The 17,691-nt window shown below is 34.2% G+C and overlaps 1 protein-coding gene across 5 annotated transcripts in view; it reads right to left on the reverse strand.

Annotated features, from left to right (window-relative positions):
- Positions 1-17,691, reverse strand: part of RICTOR (RPTOR independent companion of MTOR complex 2) — a 127,615-nt gene that overhangs the window by 72,993 nt on the left and 36,931 nt on the right. For all 5 annotated transcript variants that reach the window (XM_033852811.2, XM_033852810.2, XM_033852812.2 and 2 more), the window contains exons 4-6: positions 8,035-8,099; positions 6,813-6,944; positions 1,058-1,121 (exon numbers count right to left, since the gene is read on the reverse strand). In XM_033852811.2, the coding sequence (XP_033708702.1) occupies positions 1,058-1,121; positions 6,813-6,944; positions 8,035-8,099 (261 nt within the window). The remainder of the gene's footprint in view (positions 1-1,057; positions 1,122-6,812; positions 6,945-8,034; positions 8,100-17,691) is intronic.

Genomic DNA, 17,691 nt, shown 5'->3' on the forward strand with positions numbered 1-17,691 from the left:
TTAAATATGAAGAGTCAAATCACGGTGCCAACATAACAATTTACCCTATAACAAACATTTTTTAAATCTATCTCCAATATCACTCTTAACTAGAACTGCAAACTTCTTTTAAGACAACTCATCCATTTACTTCTTCCTTACTATGCTCACCTGTGGGTACTATTACTAACCATAAGCTGAACAACTGGAAGAAAAAGGAAAAAGAGGAGATCTAGTTAATGCACAAACTCAACAGTCTGCAATTCTGGAGCATGCACTGTATTCAAAGGTGGGAAAAAAGGAGAAGAGCTAAAAAAGTTAACTGTTAAATAATCTTAGATGTTTTTACATTAAAACAAACATATACTGCATCAGTTTTATGAATTTTTAAGATGAAACATGATACTTTATGATGAAACATGATAAAATTCTTACACAAACTGTACCCTAACCAAATTAACTCTCAGTTTACTCTATTCCTCTGCCATTAGGGCATCACATCACGTTAAATAACAATAAAAAAACTCCTGGAAGGCCTCTCTCATTAGAAGCATTATGGATTATCCTCAACACCCTCTCTTGGAGAGTTTAGATTTTGACCTTTTATCCCGTACAATGGCCTGAATTGTTTATTGCAAGTGCCTACTGATGTATCCAAATTCATCTTCAAAACAATCAGCCTGTAATTATTTTTGACATTCATTTAATAGAATTAACTCCAAGCATATAATTAAGAAAAAATAAGGGTTGGGGGCAAGTAATCCTCTTTCTCCAATAACATATAAAAGCAGTAATTTCATTTATATGCCTACTGCAGGAAGAAATATTCTTTACAATAAACATTTTATAAAAAATACTGACCTAGCTATACCCACATAGAATAATTACACAACATATTTATGCTTATCTTGAAGTTTTAATACTTATTTAACTCATATAATTTTAACAAAATAAAAATGTTTAATGAGAATTCAGTCTTTCAATTTTAATAGAAAGATTTCACAGTCTAAATCTAAAAATGTAAAATGCTTAACATGAAAATCATAAATCTGCCTTTACTCTCAGACATAGAGCCTACCTTTCTGACTAATCGAAGTGCTTGTGTCCTCTCTACCTCGTTGCTCTGCTGTATGTCAATGCACCTAAATAATACATAAAATATTTAATTATTGATAAAAATCTTATTAAACAATTTTTTTGTATAATACCATGATCAGACCCATGTTCATGTCAATATAGTATTTGTAAATGTTAATACAAGTTATTTTTCAGTACCAGCAAATATTTATTTAATATCTCTAGTGATAAATACTTATTATAATAAAACATTTCAAAACTATTTCACTTAAAACTCCAGGAAAGAAGAATACAGTAAGCAATTTATAGAATTATATATATCTATACAGAAATAATAAACATATTTATAAAGCAAAATATCAGAAATCTACTGAAAAAATATTCACCTATCTTTGATAAAGTTCACAGATACTTTATTAAAATTGTGAAGGAGAAATATTTCCAAGCCTATGTTTCAGTTTAATTGTGATTTTAACCAGAGCCTAAATTTTACATTATAACTAAGTTAAAAGTCTTATATTAGCCACAATAATTCTATTTTACCAAAATATAATTTGAAATGTGACTGTACTTCAAAAGTTAATGCTCATATATCACTTAACTGACATTTCTCTATAAAATTTACTAAATTATTCAATTTCTAAAGAGTCTTTGGTATATGTGGAAGAATAATTATTTTTACTTATGTTTAGACAGTTCACAATTCTAATCAATACTTTATATATCAATACATAGATAGTTTGCTATTCAAAAGCATTTCTGCTATCTGAATATAATTAATCTAAAACAACTTTAATAAGAAGCAAATAGACATATAATTTCATTTCTGGCCACAACAGATCAGACCAATCCTCCTGCCAAAAATAACTATAAAGGCTAAATATGGTACTTTGTAAAGCAACTGTTAAAAGGGCAATGGATAATAATCCCTGGAAAGAGAAGCACAAGCTCCATATCCACTCAGGCTTTGTCCCTGGGGACACGTGCCAAGCCCCAGTTTTAGGGGAACAGAATCCTAAAAGAAAGCAAAAATCTTCCTGTACTGGAGAGACAGACTGAACTTTAGGGCAACCAAAGTGGCTGGGACTTGAGGGAAAAAAATCTCAAAGAAAAGAAAATAGGAGTATAAGCAAGAATCTGCATGCCATCCCCTTTCCAATGCACTTGCCAATTTCTATGTTGTACGAATGCAGAGTTAAAGTCCAAGAAACCAAGCAAAAAGCTACTGCTGAGAAGCCAAGGAACTGAGCAGAAATTTTAGCAGGTACATAATATTCTAAGAAAGATGTTAGGGCTCAAGGCTGCTCGGGATGAAGAGGTTCTGCTAAATATCTACATTTTCACTTGAGACTCCATATAGCCACTTCCTAGAGCAAAGGCAAAGGAAAAAAAAAACAAATTTTAACACAATCAGTGTGATAAGCCAACATTCCAAAAATAACATGATCCAGAGCCAAAAACTTTTAACATACAATGTTCACATCCAATCACATATAATATGAGGTATGCTTTAAAACAAACAAAGGGTTGAGTAACCAAAAACCAAGGAAAGAAAATGATAATAGAAACAGAATACAGGTGATTCACATACTGAAACTGTCATAAATAACTATGATTATTATGCTCAAGAAAATAAAGCAGAGACCTAGAATGTCTAAGTAAGAGTAAAATATAAATCACAGAAATACAATAACTAAAATTAAAAATTCAAGAGACTGAGGGCTTCCCTGGTGGCACAGTAGTTGAGAGTCCGCCTGCTGATGCGGGGGACACGGGTTCGTGCCCCAGTCTGGGAAGATCCCACATGCCGCGGAGCGGCTAGGCTCGTGAGCCGTGGCCGCTGAGCCTGTGGTCCGGAGCCTGTGTTCCGCAACGGGAGAGGCCACAACAGTGAGAGGCCCGCGTACCGCAAAAAAAAAAAAAACATGTAAGTAGAAAGTAACAACACTGAAGCACAAAGATTAACAACAACAAAGATTGAAAATACAGTAAGGGCATTAGAGACATGTGGCACAGTGAACAGATTCAGCACTCTATAGCTGGAGTACCAGGGGATAGGAGAGAAAGTAACAGGAAAAAAAACCTTTAAAGTAGCCAAAGGAGAAAAAGAAGCAACAAGAAGAGACAACTTACTGTTCAACAAAAAAAAAAAACAAAATCCAGAAGACAATAACTTATTTAAAGCATTGAAAAATAGTAACTGGTCAAAAAAATACCCTTCAAATGGGAAGGGAAATAGAGGATTTATAGACAAATAAAATATGAGAGAATTCAACTCCAGTATACCTACACTATGAGAAAATAGTAAAGGAAATTCAAGAAAGTGACCCAAGATAAAAGGGTGGAAATGTAAGAAGGAAGAATATTGGAACAGGTAAATAACATAGGTAAATATCACTAGTTCCAATTTAATACAATAACAGGACTATCCTGTGGGGTTACAAATATATGTAGAAATAAGGCAGAGGGGAGCTGGTGGTCAAGCTGGAAGAGGTTTCCTGCATTGTTCTGGCTGTAATAAAAATGGTAAACCTTAACATATCAAGGATAAATGTAATCTCTAGGGCAACTGCTAATAGAAGAAAAGGCTTTAAAACCAAGACATTAACAGAAGAGGAAAAAAATTCTTGATTATTCCCAAAGAAACAAAAAAGGAGCAATGCAAGACCAAAGAATAGACGTGACAAATAGAATATGAACAGCAAGACAGCAAAGTCAAATATAGGAGAAAACTAATGGCAAGATGACAAACTCATAAATATAATTACATTAGATAAAGCACATAGAACCTGCATATAAAAAACCACTAGACATAGTCTAATCCAATTAGAAGACAAAGATGGTCAAACTAGATTTAAAAAAATCTATATGATGTTAACGGGAGAGAAACTTAAATGTAAGAACAAAAAAAAAGAAAGTGAAAGGACTGAAGAGGATATATTGTGCAAACCCTAAATAAAATAAAGTTAGTATAGCTATATTAACATTAGATAACATGAACACTCATAAAAGAAGTATTACTAGGAATAAAGAGAAACATTTCATAACCAGGAAAGGATTAGCCCAATGAGAAGGTTTAACAATTCTAAATATGAATGCAATAACAAAGTTTCAAAATATATAAAGCAAGAACTGACAGGGGGACTTCCCTGGTGGTGCAGTAGTTAAGAATCCACCTGCCAATGCAGGAGACACGGGTTCGAGCTCTAGTCCGGGAAGATCCCACATGCCGCAGAGCAACTAAACCCATGTGCCACAACTACTGAAGCCCTCGTGCCCTAGAGCCCATGCACTGCAACTACTGAGCCTACATGCTGCAACTACTGAAGCCCACATGCCTAAAGCCCATGCTCCGCAACAAGAGAAGCTACTGCAATGAGTAGCCCATGCACCACAATGAAGAGTAGCCCCCGCTCACCACACCTAGAGAAAGCCCACGTGGAGCAACAAAGACCCAATGCAGACAAAATAAAAAAAAATTGAGTCCATGATATTAAAACTTCCTAAAAAAGAAAACCCTAGGGCCAGACAGATTCGCCGGTGAACTCTACTAATCATGTAAGGTAAAAAGCAATATCTTACATAAGTTCTTACATAAATTCTTCCAGAGAATATAAAAAGGGGGTAACATTTCCTTAGTTGTTTTATAAACATACTCTTGATACCAAAACCAAAATGAATATTAGAACAATGGAAAAATATAGGCCAATACCTCTCATAAACATAACTGCAAAAATTTTTCCACAGAATATTAGCAAACCCAATACAGTTATATGTGAAATAAAAAGACATCATTAAAAAGTGGTGTTTACTTCAGGAACGCAAACAAGGAATATAAAGAAATCCACTAAGAGTCTACAGCAAGTATCATAAATAATGGCAAAATACTGAACACTTTCAACTTGAGCTCAGGAGCAAAACATAGTTATCCAATTACCATTTCTAGTCAGTGCAATATTCTAACCAGTGAGATATGGTGAGGAAAAGAAAAATATAAGGATTGGGAAGGAAGAAATAAAAGGGTCATCATTTGCAATTAATGCTAATGTACACAGAAACTCTAAAATAACCTTAAAAACAATTAGAATTAAAAAGTGAATTTAGTCAGATCACCGAGATAAGAATACACAAAAACATTAAAACTTACAATTATTTTTCTATATATTAGCAGCAAAAACTATGAAAAAGAAAAATTTTAATTACATTAATACTATATCTAATAAATGCCTTACGATAAACCTAACAAATATGTGCAAGACCTCTCTGCATAGAAAACTACAAAATGTTGAGAGAAATTAAAGGTCCAAATAAATAAAGGTTTGGAAGATTCGATATTATTATGATATCAATTCACCCCAAATTAACACAGAGCTTCAATGCAATTACTATAGATATCCCGGAAAGTTTTATGGAAATGGACAAGTTGATTTTCTAAAATTCACATGGAAATACAGAACCCAAAATAGAGGAAAAGCTGGAGGACTTATACTAATACATATCAACACTTACTGTCAAGATGCAGTCATTTAAGACAGGGAGAAAATGGAGCAAGAATAGACAAATAGACCAAACAAAGAGAATAGGGAAAGCAAAACCAGAAACATACTTATCAGTTACCTGACTTACAACAAAAATGAAACTAATTTAGACATGAAAGGAGAATCTTTTCACTAAATGCCTCTAATATTTATTGGATATTGATAAAAATGAATTGTGACCTAACACCTATTTCAACATATACGGAATAAAAACTTTAGAAGAAAAAATAGGATATTATCGTCCAAAGAGACCAAAAACATTAACTATAAAATAAAAGACTGCTATATTGGATTTTATTAATTAAGAAGAGTAAGAAGACAAGGTAGACTGACTTGGAGAAGAAATTCTCAATACATATACTGGAAAGGAATCATATCCAGAAGATACCAAGAACTCCTACGCAAAAAGATAGACAATCCAATTTATAAATGAGCAAAAGATAAAGAGGATATCCAAATAGTCAGCAAGCAAATGAAAGGGAAACAGAAATTAAAACCACAATGAAACTCACAATGAAAACCACAGCAGAAAAGGGTATAATTAAAAACTGAAAAGAGCAAATGCTGATGAGGATGTGGAGGGATTGGAACTCTCAAACATTTCTGGTAGGAGTGTAAATCAGTACAATCACTTTGGAAAACTGTTAGGCAGTAACTACTAAAGTTAAATAAACATAAAACTTATCACCCAGCAATTCCACTCCTACATATATACCTAAGAGAAATGAGTGCACACGTCCACCAACAGACTTGTGCAAGAATGTTCAGGGCAGCTTTATTCAAAATAGCCAAACACTGAAAACAACCAAGAAAAAAATCAACAGAATGGATTAAATAAATTGTGCTCTATTCACAACATAAAATACTACACAGAAATTTTTTTTTTAAATCAACATGGATAAATCTCACAGATAACACTGAGGAAAGAAAAGAGTAATGTAGACTTCCAATATATGATACTCAAGAATAGGAAAAACTAGTCTAGGATGAAAAAGGTCAGAGTAATGTTTCCTACTGACTGGGGACACAAGGGAACTTGATTGGGATGCTGAAAATGTTCCATATCTTACTCAGGATAATAGGGTAATTGGTTGTATCTACCTGTAAAAATTATCAGGCTTTACACTAAAAATGTGTATACTTTATGGTAGGTATGCTAAAACTTAATACACGATTTTAAAAAACATATAAAAACATAGGGAGCTCTAAGAAAATTACCTAGCTATTAAATAGTCCACTTTCAATTTTAGCACCTTCTGCAGAATACTGGAGTCTTGGATGAGATACCGAAGAGCTCGTAGCCCTGCCGCCCGCACTTCTTTTGCTTCATTCAATAAAGCTAACCGCAAGCTATATGAAAACAAACAAACAAAAAGTCTTGCTGCATGAGTTTCAAATACACATAAAATTATGATACCAAATCCTTCTTCAGTTGAAATAAGCAAAGCTACTTGTCATTTTACATATATAAAAATCATTCACTGTAAGCCATGGAACTTCACTAACGTTATTTTTTAATTTTTGTCTCCTTGGTATATTCCTACCAATCAAGAAAATGTTAAGAGTTTTGTTCTACCTTCTGTAGTTTATTTTATATAAACAGTGGGAAATTAAATATGCCTTTTTCAAGCTGTATCACATATGCCTCTACAGTCTATCCCCCTCTACCTACTTGTTTCACTTCTCCCAAAGAATCATTGGTTTAAACCAATAAATAAAAATACTTTAAAATGACAGTAGGAAGAAACTACTTATACCAATTTTATTTTATTTTATTTTATTTTATTTTTTATTTATTTATTTTTTTTGCGGTACACGGGCCTCTCACTGTTGTGGCCTCTCCCGTTGCGGAGCACAGGCTCCGGACGTGCAGGCTCAGCAGCCACGGCTCACGGTCCCAGCCGCTCTGCGGCATGTGGGATCTTCCGGGACCAGGGCAAGAACCCGTGTCCCCTGCATCGGCAGGTGGACTCTCAACCACTGCGCCACCAGGGAAGCCCTATACCAATTTTAAACGATGCCAAAACGATGGCTATGAAACTGTAACATTAAGCCTCTCGTGGGCTTGAGCAAATCAAGTTTGCCATAGCACACTGTGTCTTAGGTGAGATCTAGAGATAACTGTACAGGTTCTTCTTGCTCTTGGGAATAATATGAGAACTTTTATTCTGCGATTTAACTTAGAAGTTTAGACTGTAGAAGTCCAGGTACTTTTCGAAAACATTAGCTTTGGTTCTTTATATTTGATAATTACAAAATATCAGTAAGAACAATAGGATAACAGTTAAAAATGCTGGAGATCCTGAATTTTTCTAACATTCAAACAACTGTTTCTATAAAATCAAAACAAGGTGTTATACTCTATTTTTAGTTTAAAATTACTAAAACTGAAATTACTAAAATCCAGAAGGGATGAGGAAGGCAACTGAACTATACTTACCAAATTATGATATCTTCATAGTTAAAACCCAGTTTTTCTTCATTGTGGCCAATATCACAAAGCAGCTGTCAGAAAAACAAAACAAGTATGCATAAACATAAGCATGTATTTTTGCTTATTTACATACATTACCTTTTTAGACTGGAATAAAAAGGTATTTTTCTCTAATAAAATTTTGAAAAATATATGATTCTACTGTCTAAATATGACTTATTTCTATCATCTTATCGTTTATTTGACCTGACAGTTCTAGGTTTCTTGCCTTTGTCTGAATTAACCAGCTGTTTTTTATTATTCTTTTTTCCCCCTCCATACTCTTACTGTTTTAAAAACTATTCCTGGGACTTCCCTGGTGATCCAGTGGTAAAGAATCCGCCTTGCAATGCAGGGGACATGGGTTCGATCCCTTGTCAGGGGACTAAGATCCCACATGCCACGGGGCGACTAAGCCTGCGTGCCACAACTACTGAGCTCACGCACCTCAACTAGAGCCCACATGCTGCAAACTACAGAGCCCACGCACCACAACCACAGAAGAGAAAACCCACACGCCACAGCTAGAGAGAAGCCTGCGCGCTGAAACAAAAGATCCCGCAGGCCTCAATGAAGATCCCACATGCTGCAACTAAGACCTGACACAGCCAAAAATAAATAAAATAAATAATAAATCTATGGGAAAAAAACTATATTCTTTTAGTGGTTACCACAGAGATTACAACATGCATTTTTGACTTATTACAGTCTAACAGAAATTACTACTTTACCATGTTCTCAATAATATGAGACCCCAATACTTCAACTCCATTTACTCCTCTCACCTTTCACTTTTTGTTTTTTCTATCTTTTAAGCCCCACAAGACATTATTTTTATTTTTAGTTAATATTTAGTCAATATCAATTTATATTTACTCTCAAATTCACCACTTCCATTACTCTTCACTCCAGTGGTACCTTTATGGGATGTTCTCTCTTCTGCCTAAAGAATCCTCAGTTCATTGTTGTTGATCTGTTTTATTGGTATCTTCATTTGTTTTATAGCCAAGGTTGCTGGCAATGGATTTTCTTGGTTTTTGTTTGTCCAGAAATGATTTTTTCCCACTTATGTTTTTGGAGGACATTTTGCTGGATTTATATAAATTGTTAGGTTTGCTCTTTTCTTAAAACAATTTCAAGATGGCTTCCATTGTTGACAAGTCTGATATGAGTCTTACTGTTGGCTCCTTTGAAGGTCTTATCCTTTTTGGTCAGACTCCTTTCAAGATTTTTTCATCTTTGATTTCAGCACTCTTGCTGTTCAAGGGTGGTTTTATTTGCATCCCTGCTTAGGGAAAACAGAAATTTCCGAATCTCTAGGTTGATATATTTTATCAGTTTTAGAAAATTCTGTATCTCTTCAAAAGCAGTTTTGCCCAATTCTCTCTCCTCTTTTTCTGGTAATTCAAATGTTCAATCTTTTTGTGTATACCACAAATCTCTAAGTCCTCTTTTCTGTTTTCTCCTTTCTCTTTTTTTTCTGTCCTTCAGCTGGGTATTTCCTATTTATTTATCTTCTGATAAGTCTAATCTTCTATTATACCTACCTAGTGAATTTTTAATTTTACCTATCATGTTTCCATTTAACTTTGTACACATCCAATATCATAATGAAAAAATCTTTTTTCACCTATTTTCTCCACAGTTTCCTCTATTTTCTTGATATATTAACTACATTTTAAATATTTAAAGTGCTTATCATCTAAATGGAATGAATGATGTAGATAATCTCTGAGTTTGTTTTTATTATCTGTTTTTCCATTTGTTCTGGTCATGTAGTCCTGTCTTTTGGTGGATCCTATAATCTTTGTACATAAAAACTTGCAGAGATTCCTGACTACGTTATCTTTCTCCACAAAGCGTTGAGATTCCTGACTATGTTATCTTTCTCCACAAAGCGTTCATCCTTTTCTTTGTCAGGCCAATAGACAATGGTGAGTCCATATTAGGCTGCTGCCCTGGTAATACTCAGTCTACCTATGGTTTTTCCCCCAGGTTTCAACTGAAAGCTTGTTGTTCAGGGGACCAATCTCAAGAGGATGACATGTCTCATTTTTGTTTTATAAAAACACTAGAAAGTCCACCCTGATTTTCAAAGATTTTCTGCTTAGGATTTTATATTTCCCATCCCAGGATTCAACAAATAAATGTACTGAGGGGAGAATCTCCTTTTACTTGATTTCTCCCATTTGATGGTCTCCATCAAAAGCTCTGTGCTGTTTTTCCCATGTTTCAGCAATAGTACTCCTGGGACTACAGTCTAAATATTTAGCTTCCTGTCCACATTCCACATTAGCCAGTATCCCCCAGGTAAATGTTGCTGGAGAAGTTAGATCATCTCCACAAGATTCTCTCTTCTCTGAAGTCTTGGTTCCTATCCCACTTACAGCCAGAATAGTTGCCTGATGCCTTCAAACAGGCTTTCCTTTTTTTTTTTTTATTAAGAATACTGATCTAATACTAGCTATTTGCACCCCACCTAGATGACAACATATCATGTTGATCTAGTGCGAGTTTTGAAAACTGACTTTTATCTAAAAGTTACATAAAGCTTCGCAAGTTATTTATTGGGCCTAACTGAAAAGGATTAAAGAGAAAGTTGATCATTTCATTAACATGAAGGATCAGAAGGGTCTTCAAGTGCTGTTATTACTCTTCCTCAGTATGAAGTTATGAAGTTAAAAACCAACCAAAGTGACCAGCACATCTGCCTCTGTGAAAAGCACAATATTGTAGCAAAAAAACTAATGATATAAACTCACTGTTCTATTGGTAGGATCCTTGTAAAACTTCCTGCCCAATTTCTTCTTCAGAGGCAAAAAAAAAAAAAAAAAAAGAAAGATGTTGCAAATAGAACAGGGTAGGGGATAGGAATACAGGAACCCTCAGATACTGTAACATTTTCACAGCAGGGGAAAAGACTATAAAAATGATCACTTTATGTGGCAGGAAACTGCTGTGTAAATAAGTAAATAGGCAAAACAAGCTAAAAAGCTTTCCTTCACAGGCCTTTATCCAAAATGATTATACTGGTATTCTTATAAATTCCTTAAAATTCTGAAATATGATAAACAAAGAAGGTTTAGAGTGTTAAAGAGTATGAAAAAATTTTTATTTGTTTTTATTGTATTGTTATACAATGTTGTAAGTACTTAAATACTGAGAAGGATGAGACTTTTTATACATACGTATATCAATAGAACTAACACACCATTGTAAAACAATTATACTCCAATGAAGATGTTTAAAAAATAATAATAATGTAAGATTTCCTAAGCTTTGGGACAAGACAGGAAAATTTCTATACCTCTAGAAAACCAATGGCATACCTAAAATTAAAAGTTAAATAACATATTAGTCAAAAATATTTGGAGGGCTTCCCTGGTGGCACAGTGGTTGAGAGTCCGCCTGCCAATGCAGGGGACACGGGTTCTTGCCCTGGTGCGGGAAGATCCCACATGCCGCGGAGCGGCTGGGCCCCGTGAGCCATGGCCGCTGAGCCTGCGCGTCCGGAGCCTGTGCTCCGCAACGGGAGAGGCCACATCAGTGAGAGGCCCACGTACCGCAAAAAAAAAAAAAAAAAAAAAAAAAAAAAAATTGGAAAAACATAATAGGCAAAAGGTTTAGGCCCTATATTAGTTTGCTAGGGCTGCTGTGACAAATACAGCAAATCTGGTGGCTTGTAACACAGAAATTTATTTTCTCATGATTTTGGATGCTAGAAGTCCAATATCAAGGTGTCTTGACAGAGTTTCTTTATTCTGAGGGCCTCGTTCCTTGGCCTGTAGATGGTTATCATCTCTCTGTGTGTCTTCACATGATCTTTCCTCTATGTGTGTCTGTGTCTTTATCTTTTCTTATCAGTACATCAGTCATATTGGATTAGGGACCACCCATATAATTCCATTTTACCTTAATTACCTCTCTAATGGAATTATCTCCAAATAGAGACACATTCTGAGGTACTGGGATAGAGCTTCAACAAACAAACTTGGGGGCAGGGGGTGGAGGATGGAGCACGATTCAGCTCGTAACACTCCACCCTCACAGCAAAGTAATATGGGCAGGACCTTATAATGTGAAAGTCTAAATAAACTGCAGAAAGATTTATCAGAAGAGGCAAATAAAATGCACAGAGAATTTATTGAAGAAATAAAACTGATAAATAAACATGACATATTTCCTATTTCCTAAAATCTGAATCAAATACATTGGAAAATGCCATTTAAATAAAGCTTACCAAACTGGCAAGAAACTGTTTTTTAACATGATTATACCAGATAAGAAAATGCACTGTTGATGGAATTATAAACTAAACACATATTGTAAAATAAATTGGAAAAATGCACCAAAATCAGGACCTGCTTTTGGTGATTTATATTAATAACTTAAAATATAAAGTAGGTTCAAGCACAAGATCCTTAAGACATAATTTACAATAATAAGGAACTAGAAACAAAATGTTCATAAAGGAGGAACCTTATGCAGATGTTAATATTACATAATACTGAAACACAAGAAATAACCTGCATAATGTATTGGTGAGTTAGGGAAAATATTCTAAAAGATATACATTTTTAAAAATATATACATTTTTAAAGAAGTCTATACATCAACATTTTAACATCAAAAAATGAAAGTACACTAATAAGGACCTGCTGCATAAAAAAAATTAAAATTCAAAATAAAGAAAGAAAGAAAAAAAATTGAAGTATCATAGGTGATTTATTTTCCTTTCTGTGCTTTTCTGTATTTTATAAATGTTTACAATGAATATCTATTACTTACCTAATCTGGGAAGGGTTATACATACAGTACAGTATTCATAAATAGTAACAGAAGTAGCATTTATTGACTATTAATCTTGTCAACCCTAGAAAGTAAGTAATATTTTGGTAAATAAAGACTACTGAGGCTAGAGATGGTAATATGACTTCCAAACACCACAAAGCTATTAAGTGGTAAAGCCAGAAATCAAACCAAACCAGTCTAAGTCCAGAGCCCAATGAAATGTGACTGTACTTTAGTACTAAAATTATCTACATGGGAAAAGAAAAAACAAAAAAAATTTACATGGGGGCAGGGGATGGATTTAAAAATAGAATAACTGAACATTACCATCTTATTTCATTTCTCCAGCCTCAAAAATGGTATGAATCAAGAGTTTGGAGAATCACACTCTGGCTATAAACACATAAAATGAGTAAGTGAATTTATTATTTTTTTCCCAGAACAGCTAACTAAAAACACACATACAAATATTGCCCATTTCAAAGGATTAGAACACACACAAAAGGAACCTTATCACTACACTACTAAAAAATAATTTAGTATTTCATTTGAGATTCCCCAGATATTTCAGATTACTAGCACTGTCACTATATGGTACCATATATTAATGAAAAAGAAAAAGAAAAGGGCTCCTTAACATGGTGTTATCACTTAGACCTTGGATGTATTCTAATTCATAAACTTAAAAAAAAATTCTAAGCTTCATTTTTCTATTATTAACATATAAGATACTGTACTTTTAAAATGGGAGAAATGTTTTCTTAAAACAACTCCATTTCTAAAAAGGCAGTGTTTCCTTTCTTCTGCTACAGTTTGTTAATAAAATGAAATGCTTTGAAATGTAGAAGTATAAAAAATCTTACCCTGTCAAGGGTTAGTTTCTCCCCTAAGTATGTACTTGGTTCTCTTTTCCTGAATTTTCTTTTTCACACTTAGATATCCTTGCAGAAAACTACAGATTCAGAGAAACATAATTTCAAAATTACTCCCCTTCTCAAATCACAAAATGTATAACTGTTCACTATTTAACATTTGCTATAATTAGCAGTTTTGTTGAAAAGGTAAAAATTTTTTCAAAGTTATTATTATGATTTCCAAAAAGCACACACAATTTGGAAATTATTTAGAAAGGAGTTTCGTTTTCTCCTACCTAATATAAATGTATTTGAACTGCAAGAAATGTTTCTGAGAAAAATGTCCACTCAGTTGGAAACTGGAAAATCACCAGTAACAACTAAAAAACACTTTGCAATGAAACACAGCATATTAGTCATAATCATCTGCCTATTTTCCAGGGACAGTAAGAGACATTAGGGCTATGCTTTCAATGGTGGCTAAATTGTGCTGTCATATTGTTTACAGAATTATAGAAAGGGGTCTTATTAATCAGTCTTAAATGAAAATATCCCTTTTGAATTAGAATTATCCCAAGTAGAGACTAAATTTTCTATATGTAAGTAATTCACATATATCAGGAATAAGAAATCAGAGAAGGGCTTCCCTGGTGGCGCAGTGCTTGAGAATCTGCCTGCCAATGCAGGGCACACGGGTTCGAGCCCTGGTCTGGGAAGATCACACATGCTGCAGAGCAACTAGGGCCGTGAGCCACAACTACTGAGCCTGCGCGTCTGGAGCCTGTGCTCCGCAACAACAGAGGCCGCGATAGTGAGAGGCCCGTGCACCACGATGAAGCGTGGCCCCCGCTTGCCGCAACTAGAGAAAGTCCTCGCACAGAAATGAAGACCCAACACAGCCAAAAATAAATAAATAAAGATTTAATTTAAAGAAATCAGAGAAGACATTGATAAGATTTTAAATTTTCGATTATCAAAGACACATTATGCTTTCACTTTTAATCACCAGTTCATCTTAAGTTTCAAAACATTAGGAATAAGAATAAATTATTTTAATAAAAAATTTTTGTACTGACTGACTCACTACCTTACTAATCTACTGATTTAAATAAACAAACCCTACAAATCAAACCCTTTAACTCTTTTTTTTTTTTTAACATCTTTATTGGAGTATAATTGCTTTACAATGGTGTGTTAGTTTCTGCTTTATAACAAAGTGAATCAGCTATACATATACATACATCCCCATATCTACTCCCTCTTGCGTCTCCCTCCCACCCTCCCTTTCCCATGCCTCTAGGTGGTCAGAGAGCACCAAGCTGATCTCCCTGTGCTATGAGGCTGCTTCCCACTAGCTATCTATTTTACATTTGGTAGTGTATATATGCCCATGCCACCCTCTCACTTCGTCCCAGCCTACCCCTCCCCCACCGTGTCCTCAAGTCCATTCTCTAGTAGGTCTCCGTCTTTATTCCCGTCTTGCCCCTAGGTTCTTCATGACCATTTCTGTTTGTTTTTTAGATTCCATATATATGTTAACATACGGTATTTGTTTTTCTCTTTCTGACTTACTTCACTCTATGACAGACTCTAGGTTCATCCACCTCACTACAAATAACTCAATTTCATTTCTTTTTATGGCTCAGTAATATTCCATTGTATATATGTGCCATATCTTCCTTATCCATTCACCTGTTGATGGACACTTAGTTTGCTTCCATGACCTGGCTATTGTAAACAGAGCTGCAATGAACATTGTGGTACATGATTCTTTCTGAATTATTGTTTTCTCAGGGTATATGCCCAGTAGTGGGATTGCTGGGTCATATGGTAGTTCTATTTTTAGTTTTTTAAGGAACCTCCATACTGTTCCCCATAGTGGCTTTATCAATTTACATTCCCACCAACAGTGCAAGAAGATTCCCTTTTCTCCACACCCTCTCCAGCATTTACTGTTTGTAGATTTTTTGATGATGGCCATTCTGACTGGTGTGAGATGATACCTCATTGTAGTTTTGATTTGCATTTCTCTAATGATTAATGATGTTGAACATCCTTTCACGTGTTCATTGGCAATCTGTATATCTTCTTTGGAGAAATGTCTATTTAGGTCTTCTGCCCATTTTTGGATTGGGTTGTTTGTTTTTTTGATATTGAGCTGAAACCCTTTAACTCAACTCTGGGAAAGAGATAGGCAGAAATAGCAAGAAGAACGCTGAATTGGTAAATTTAAACAATGGGAATCTCATCCTGCCTCAACTACTGACTGAATTACTAATTAACCTTCAATCATTAGGTAGCAATTTCTTCAATTCTATCTTATAACAATGCCTGCCCTACCACATAGGTTTGTTAATATTAAGAATAATTACTGTTGATGCTTAGAAATCATTAAAGACCTTTCAAAATGTGAGAATTAGCATCCTAACAGTCACTTAAAATGCTAAATTATTAGACATCACATATTTCACTGGAGTTCAGTCACTCCCCACCCCATGTGTTTTTATGACTATCAGTCACAATACCTAGCTTAATGTCACTAAATAGGACCAGAGTTCATGTAGAAGTTGTAAGAGAGGGCTACCCTCTCCTTTTATGACTGAAAGCTATAAATATGATGTATCTTAGTCATATGGAAAGTGTTTGAGGATGAAGCTAACCTAAAAGAAAAGAGCTGAGAAATGGAGAGACAGAATGCAATTAACATTTTTTCAACCTCTAGGTCATTCTGCCTGAAATTAAGACCTGACATGTGGTCTTCCTCATCATGAGAGTAAATAACTTCCTTTTATGGATACTTTAGCTCAGTTGAATTAGGTTTGTTACATTTGTTACTTATAAACCAACTTAAGTATTCAATATCATAAGAAGTCCGCAATTATTTTATGAGCGTAACTATTAAATTTAATTTTTTTAATATAAACAAAACAAATACTGTTACATAATATCTTATTTTTAAATGGGGTATGGGGCTTCCCTGGAAGTCCAGTGGTTAAGACTCCGCGCTTCCACTGAAGGGAGCACCGGTTCAGTACCTGGTTGCGGAACTAAGATCCTGCATGACGCATTGCATGGCCAAAAAATAATATGAATGAATAAATGAATGAGGTAAAGGTTTTGATAACATGTCACTGGTATATTTTGCCTATCAGAATCCATGTGCAACATCAATCTATTTGTTATCATTAATGCACAGAATTTTCTTACAAATATTAAAATAATCAAAGGGGGCTATCAACAATATTATATTCTGACAAAGTTAAAATATAAGTCTAAACCGTCTCTAGGTAATAGAAATGTCTGAGCTGCTTATTAAAATTATTAACTTTAAAAAATATATAATGATCAGTTAAAACTGGGCAGTTAAATGCTATTCCCATGTTACTTTTATGGCTCTGAAGGTTAACTGAACAGTTCTCCTCAATGAGCAACAGAAAGAATAATCCAAACTTCAAAAAATCTTATCACAAATTAGAATTCCACAGCATAGTCTTTTCAGAAGGCAATTTATAAGTAGGTTTTAAAATATAAAGTACAAATGTTCTTGGCTAAATAATTACACTTTTAAAATTCTATTCTACACAAGACAGTACACAAGAGTGTTACGAATGCATTAATTTAAAATGCAAAAAGGAGGGAAAACTTCTATTTTCTAATGATGGAATGATTAAATAAATTACGGTATATGTATTACGCATATGTATGTATACTTTGATGCATATACATACATATGGATGGATATGCACACACACATACATCTATCAATACACATAAGCAGCTACTAAAAAGTAGATCTACATTTATAGAAAATAAAGGACTCTATGATATATTGGAAAGTGGAAAAGACAAACTACAAATCAATAAATCTCAAGATCTAAAAAACCTTTATGTATACATATAATAAATGGTAAATAAACTGAGCATTATATTAGACACTTCGTTTTGTTTAGCTTATTTCTCACAACTCACTGAAATACAC

The sequence above is a fragment of the Tursiops truncatus genome, chromosome 3 (genome assembly GCF_011762595.2).
Source record: "Tursiops truncatus isolate mTurTru1 chromosome 3, mTurTru1.mat.Y, whole genome shotgun sequence".
NCBI classification, from domain to species: domain Eukaryota; kingdom Metazoa; phylum Chordata; class Mammalia; order Artiodactyla; family Delphinidae; genus Tursiops; species Tursiops truncatus.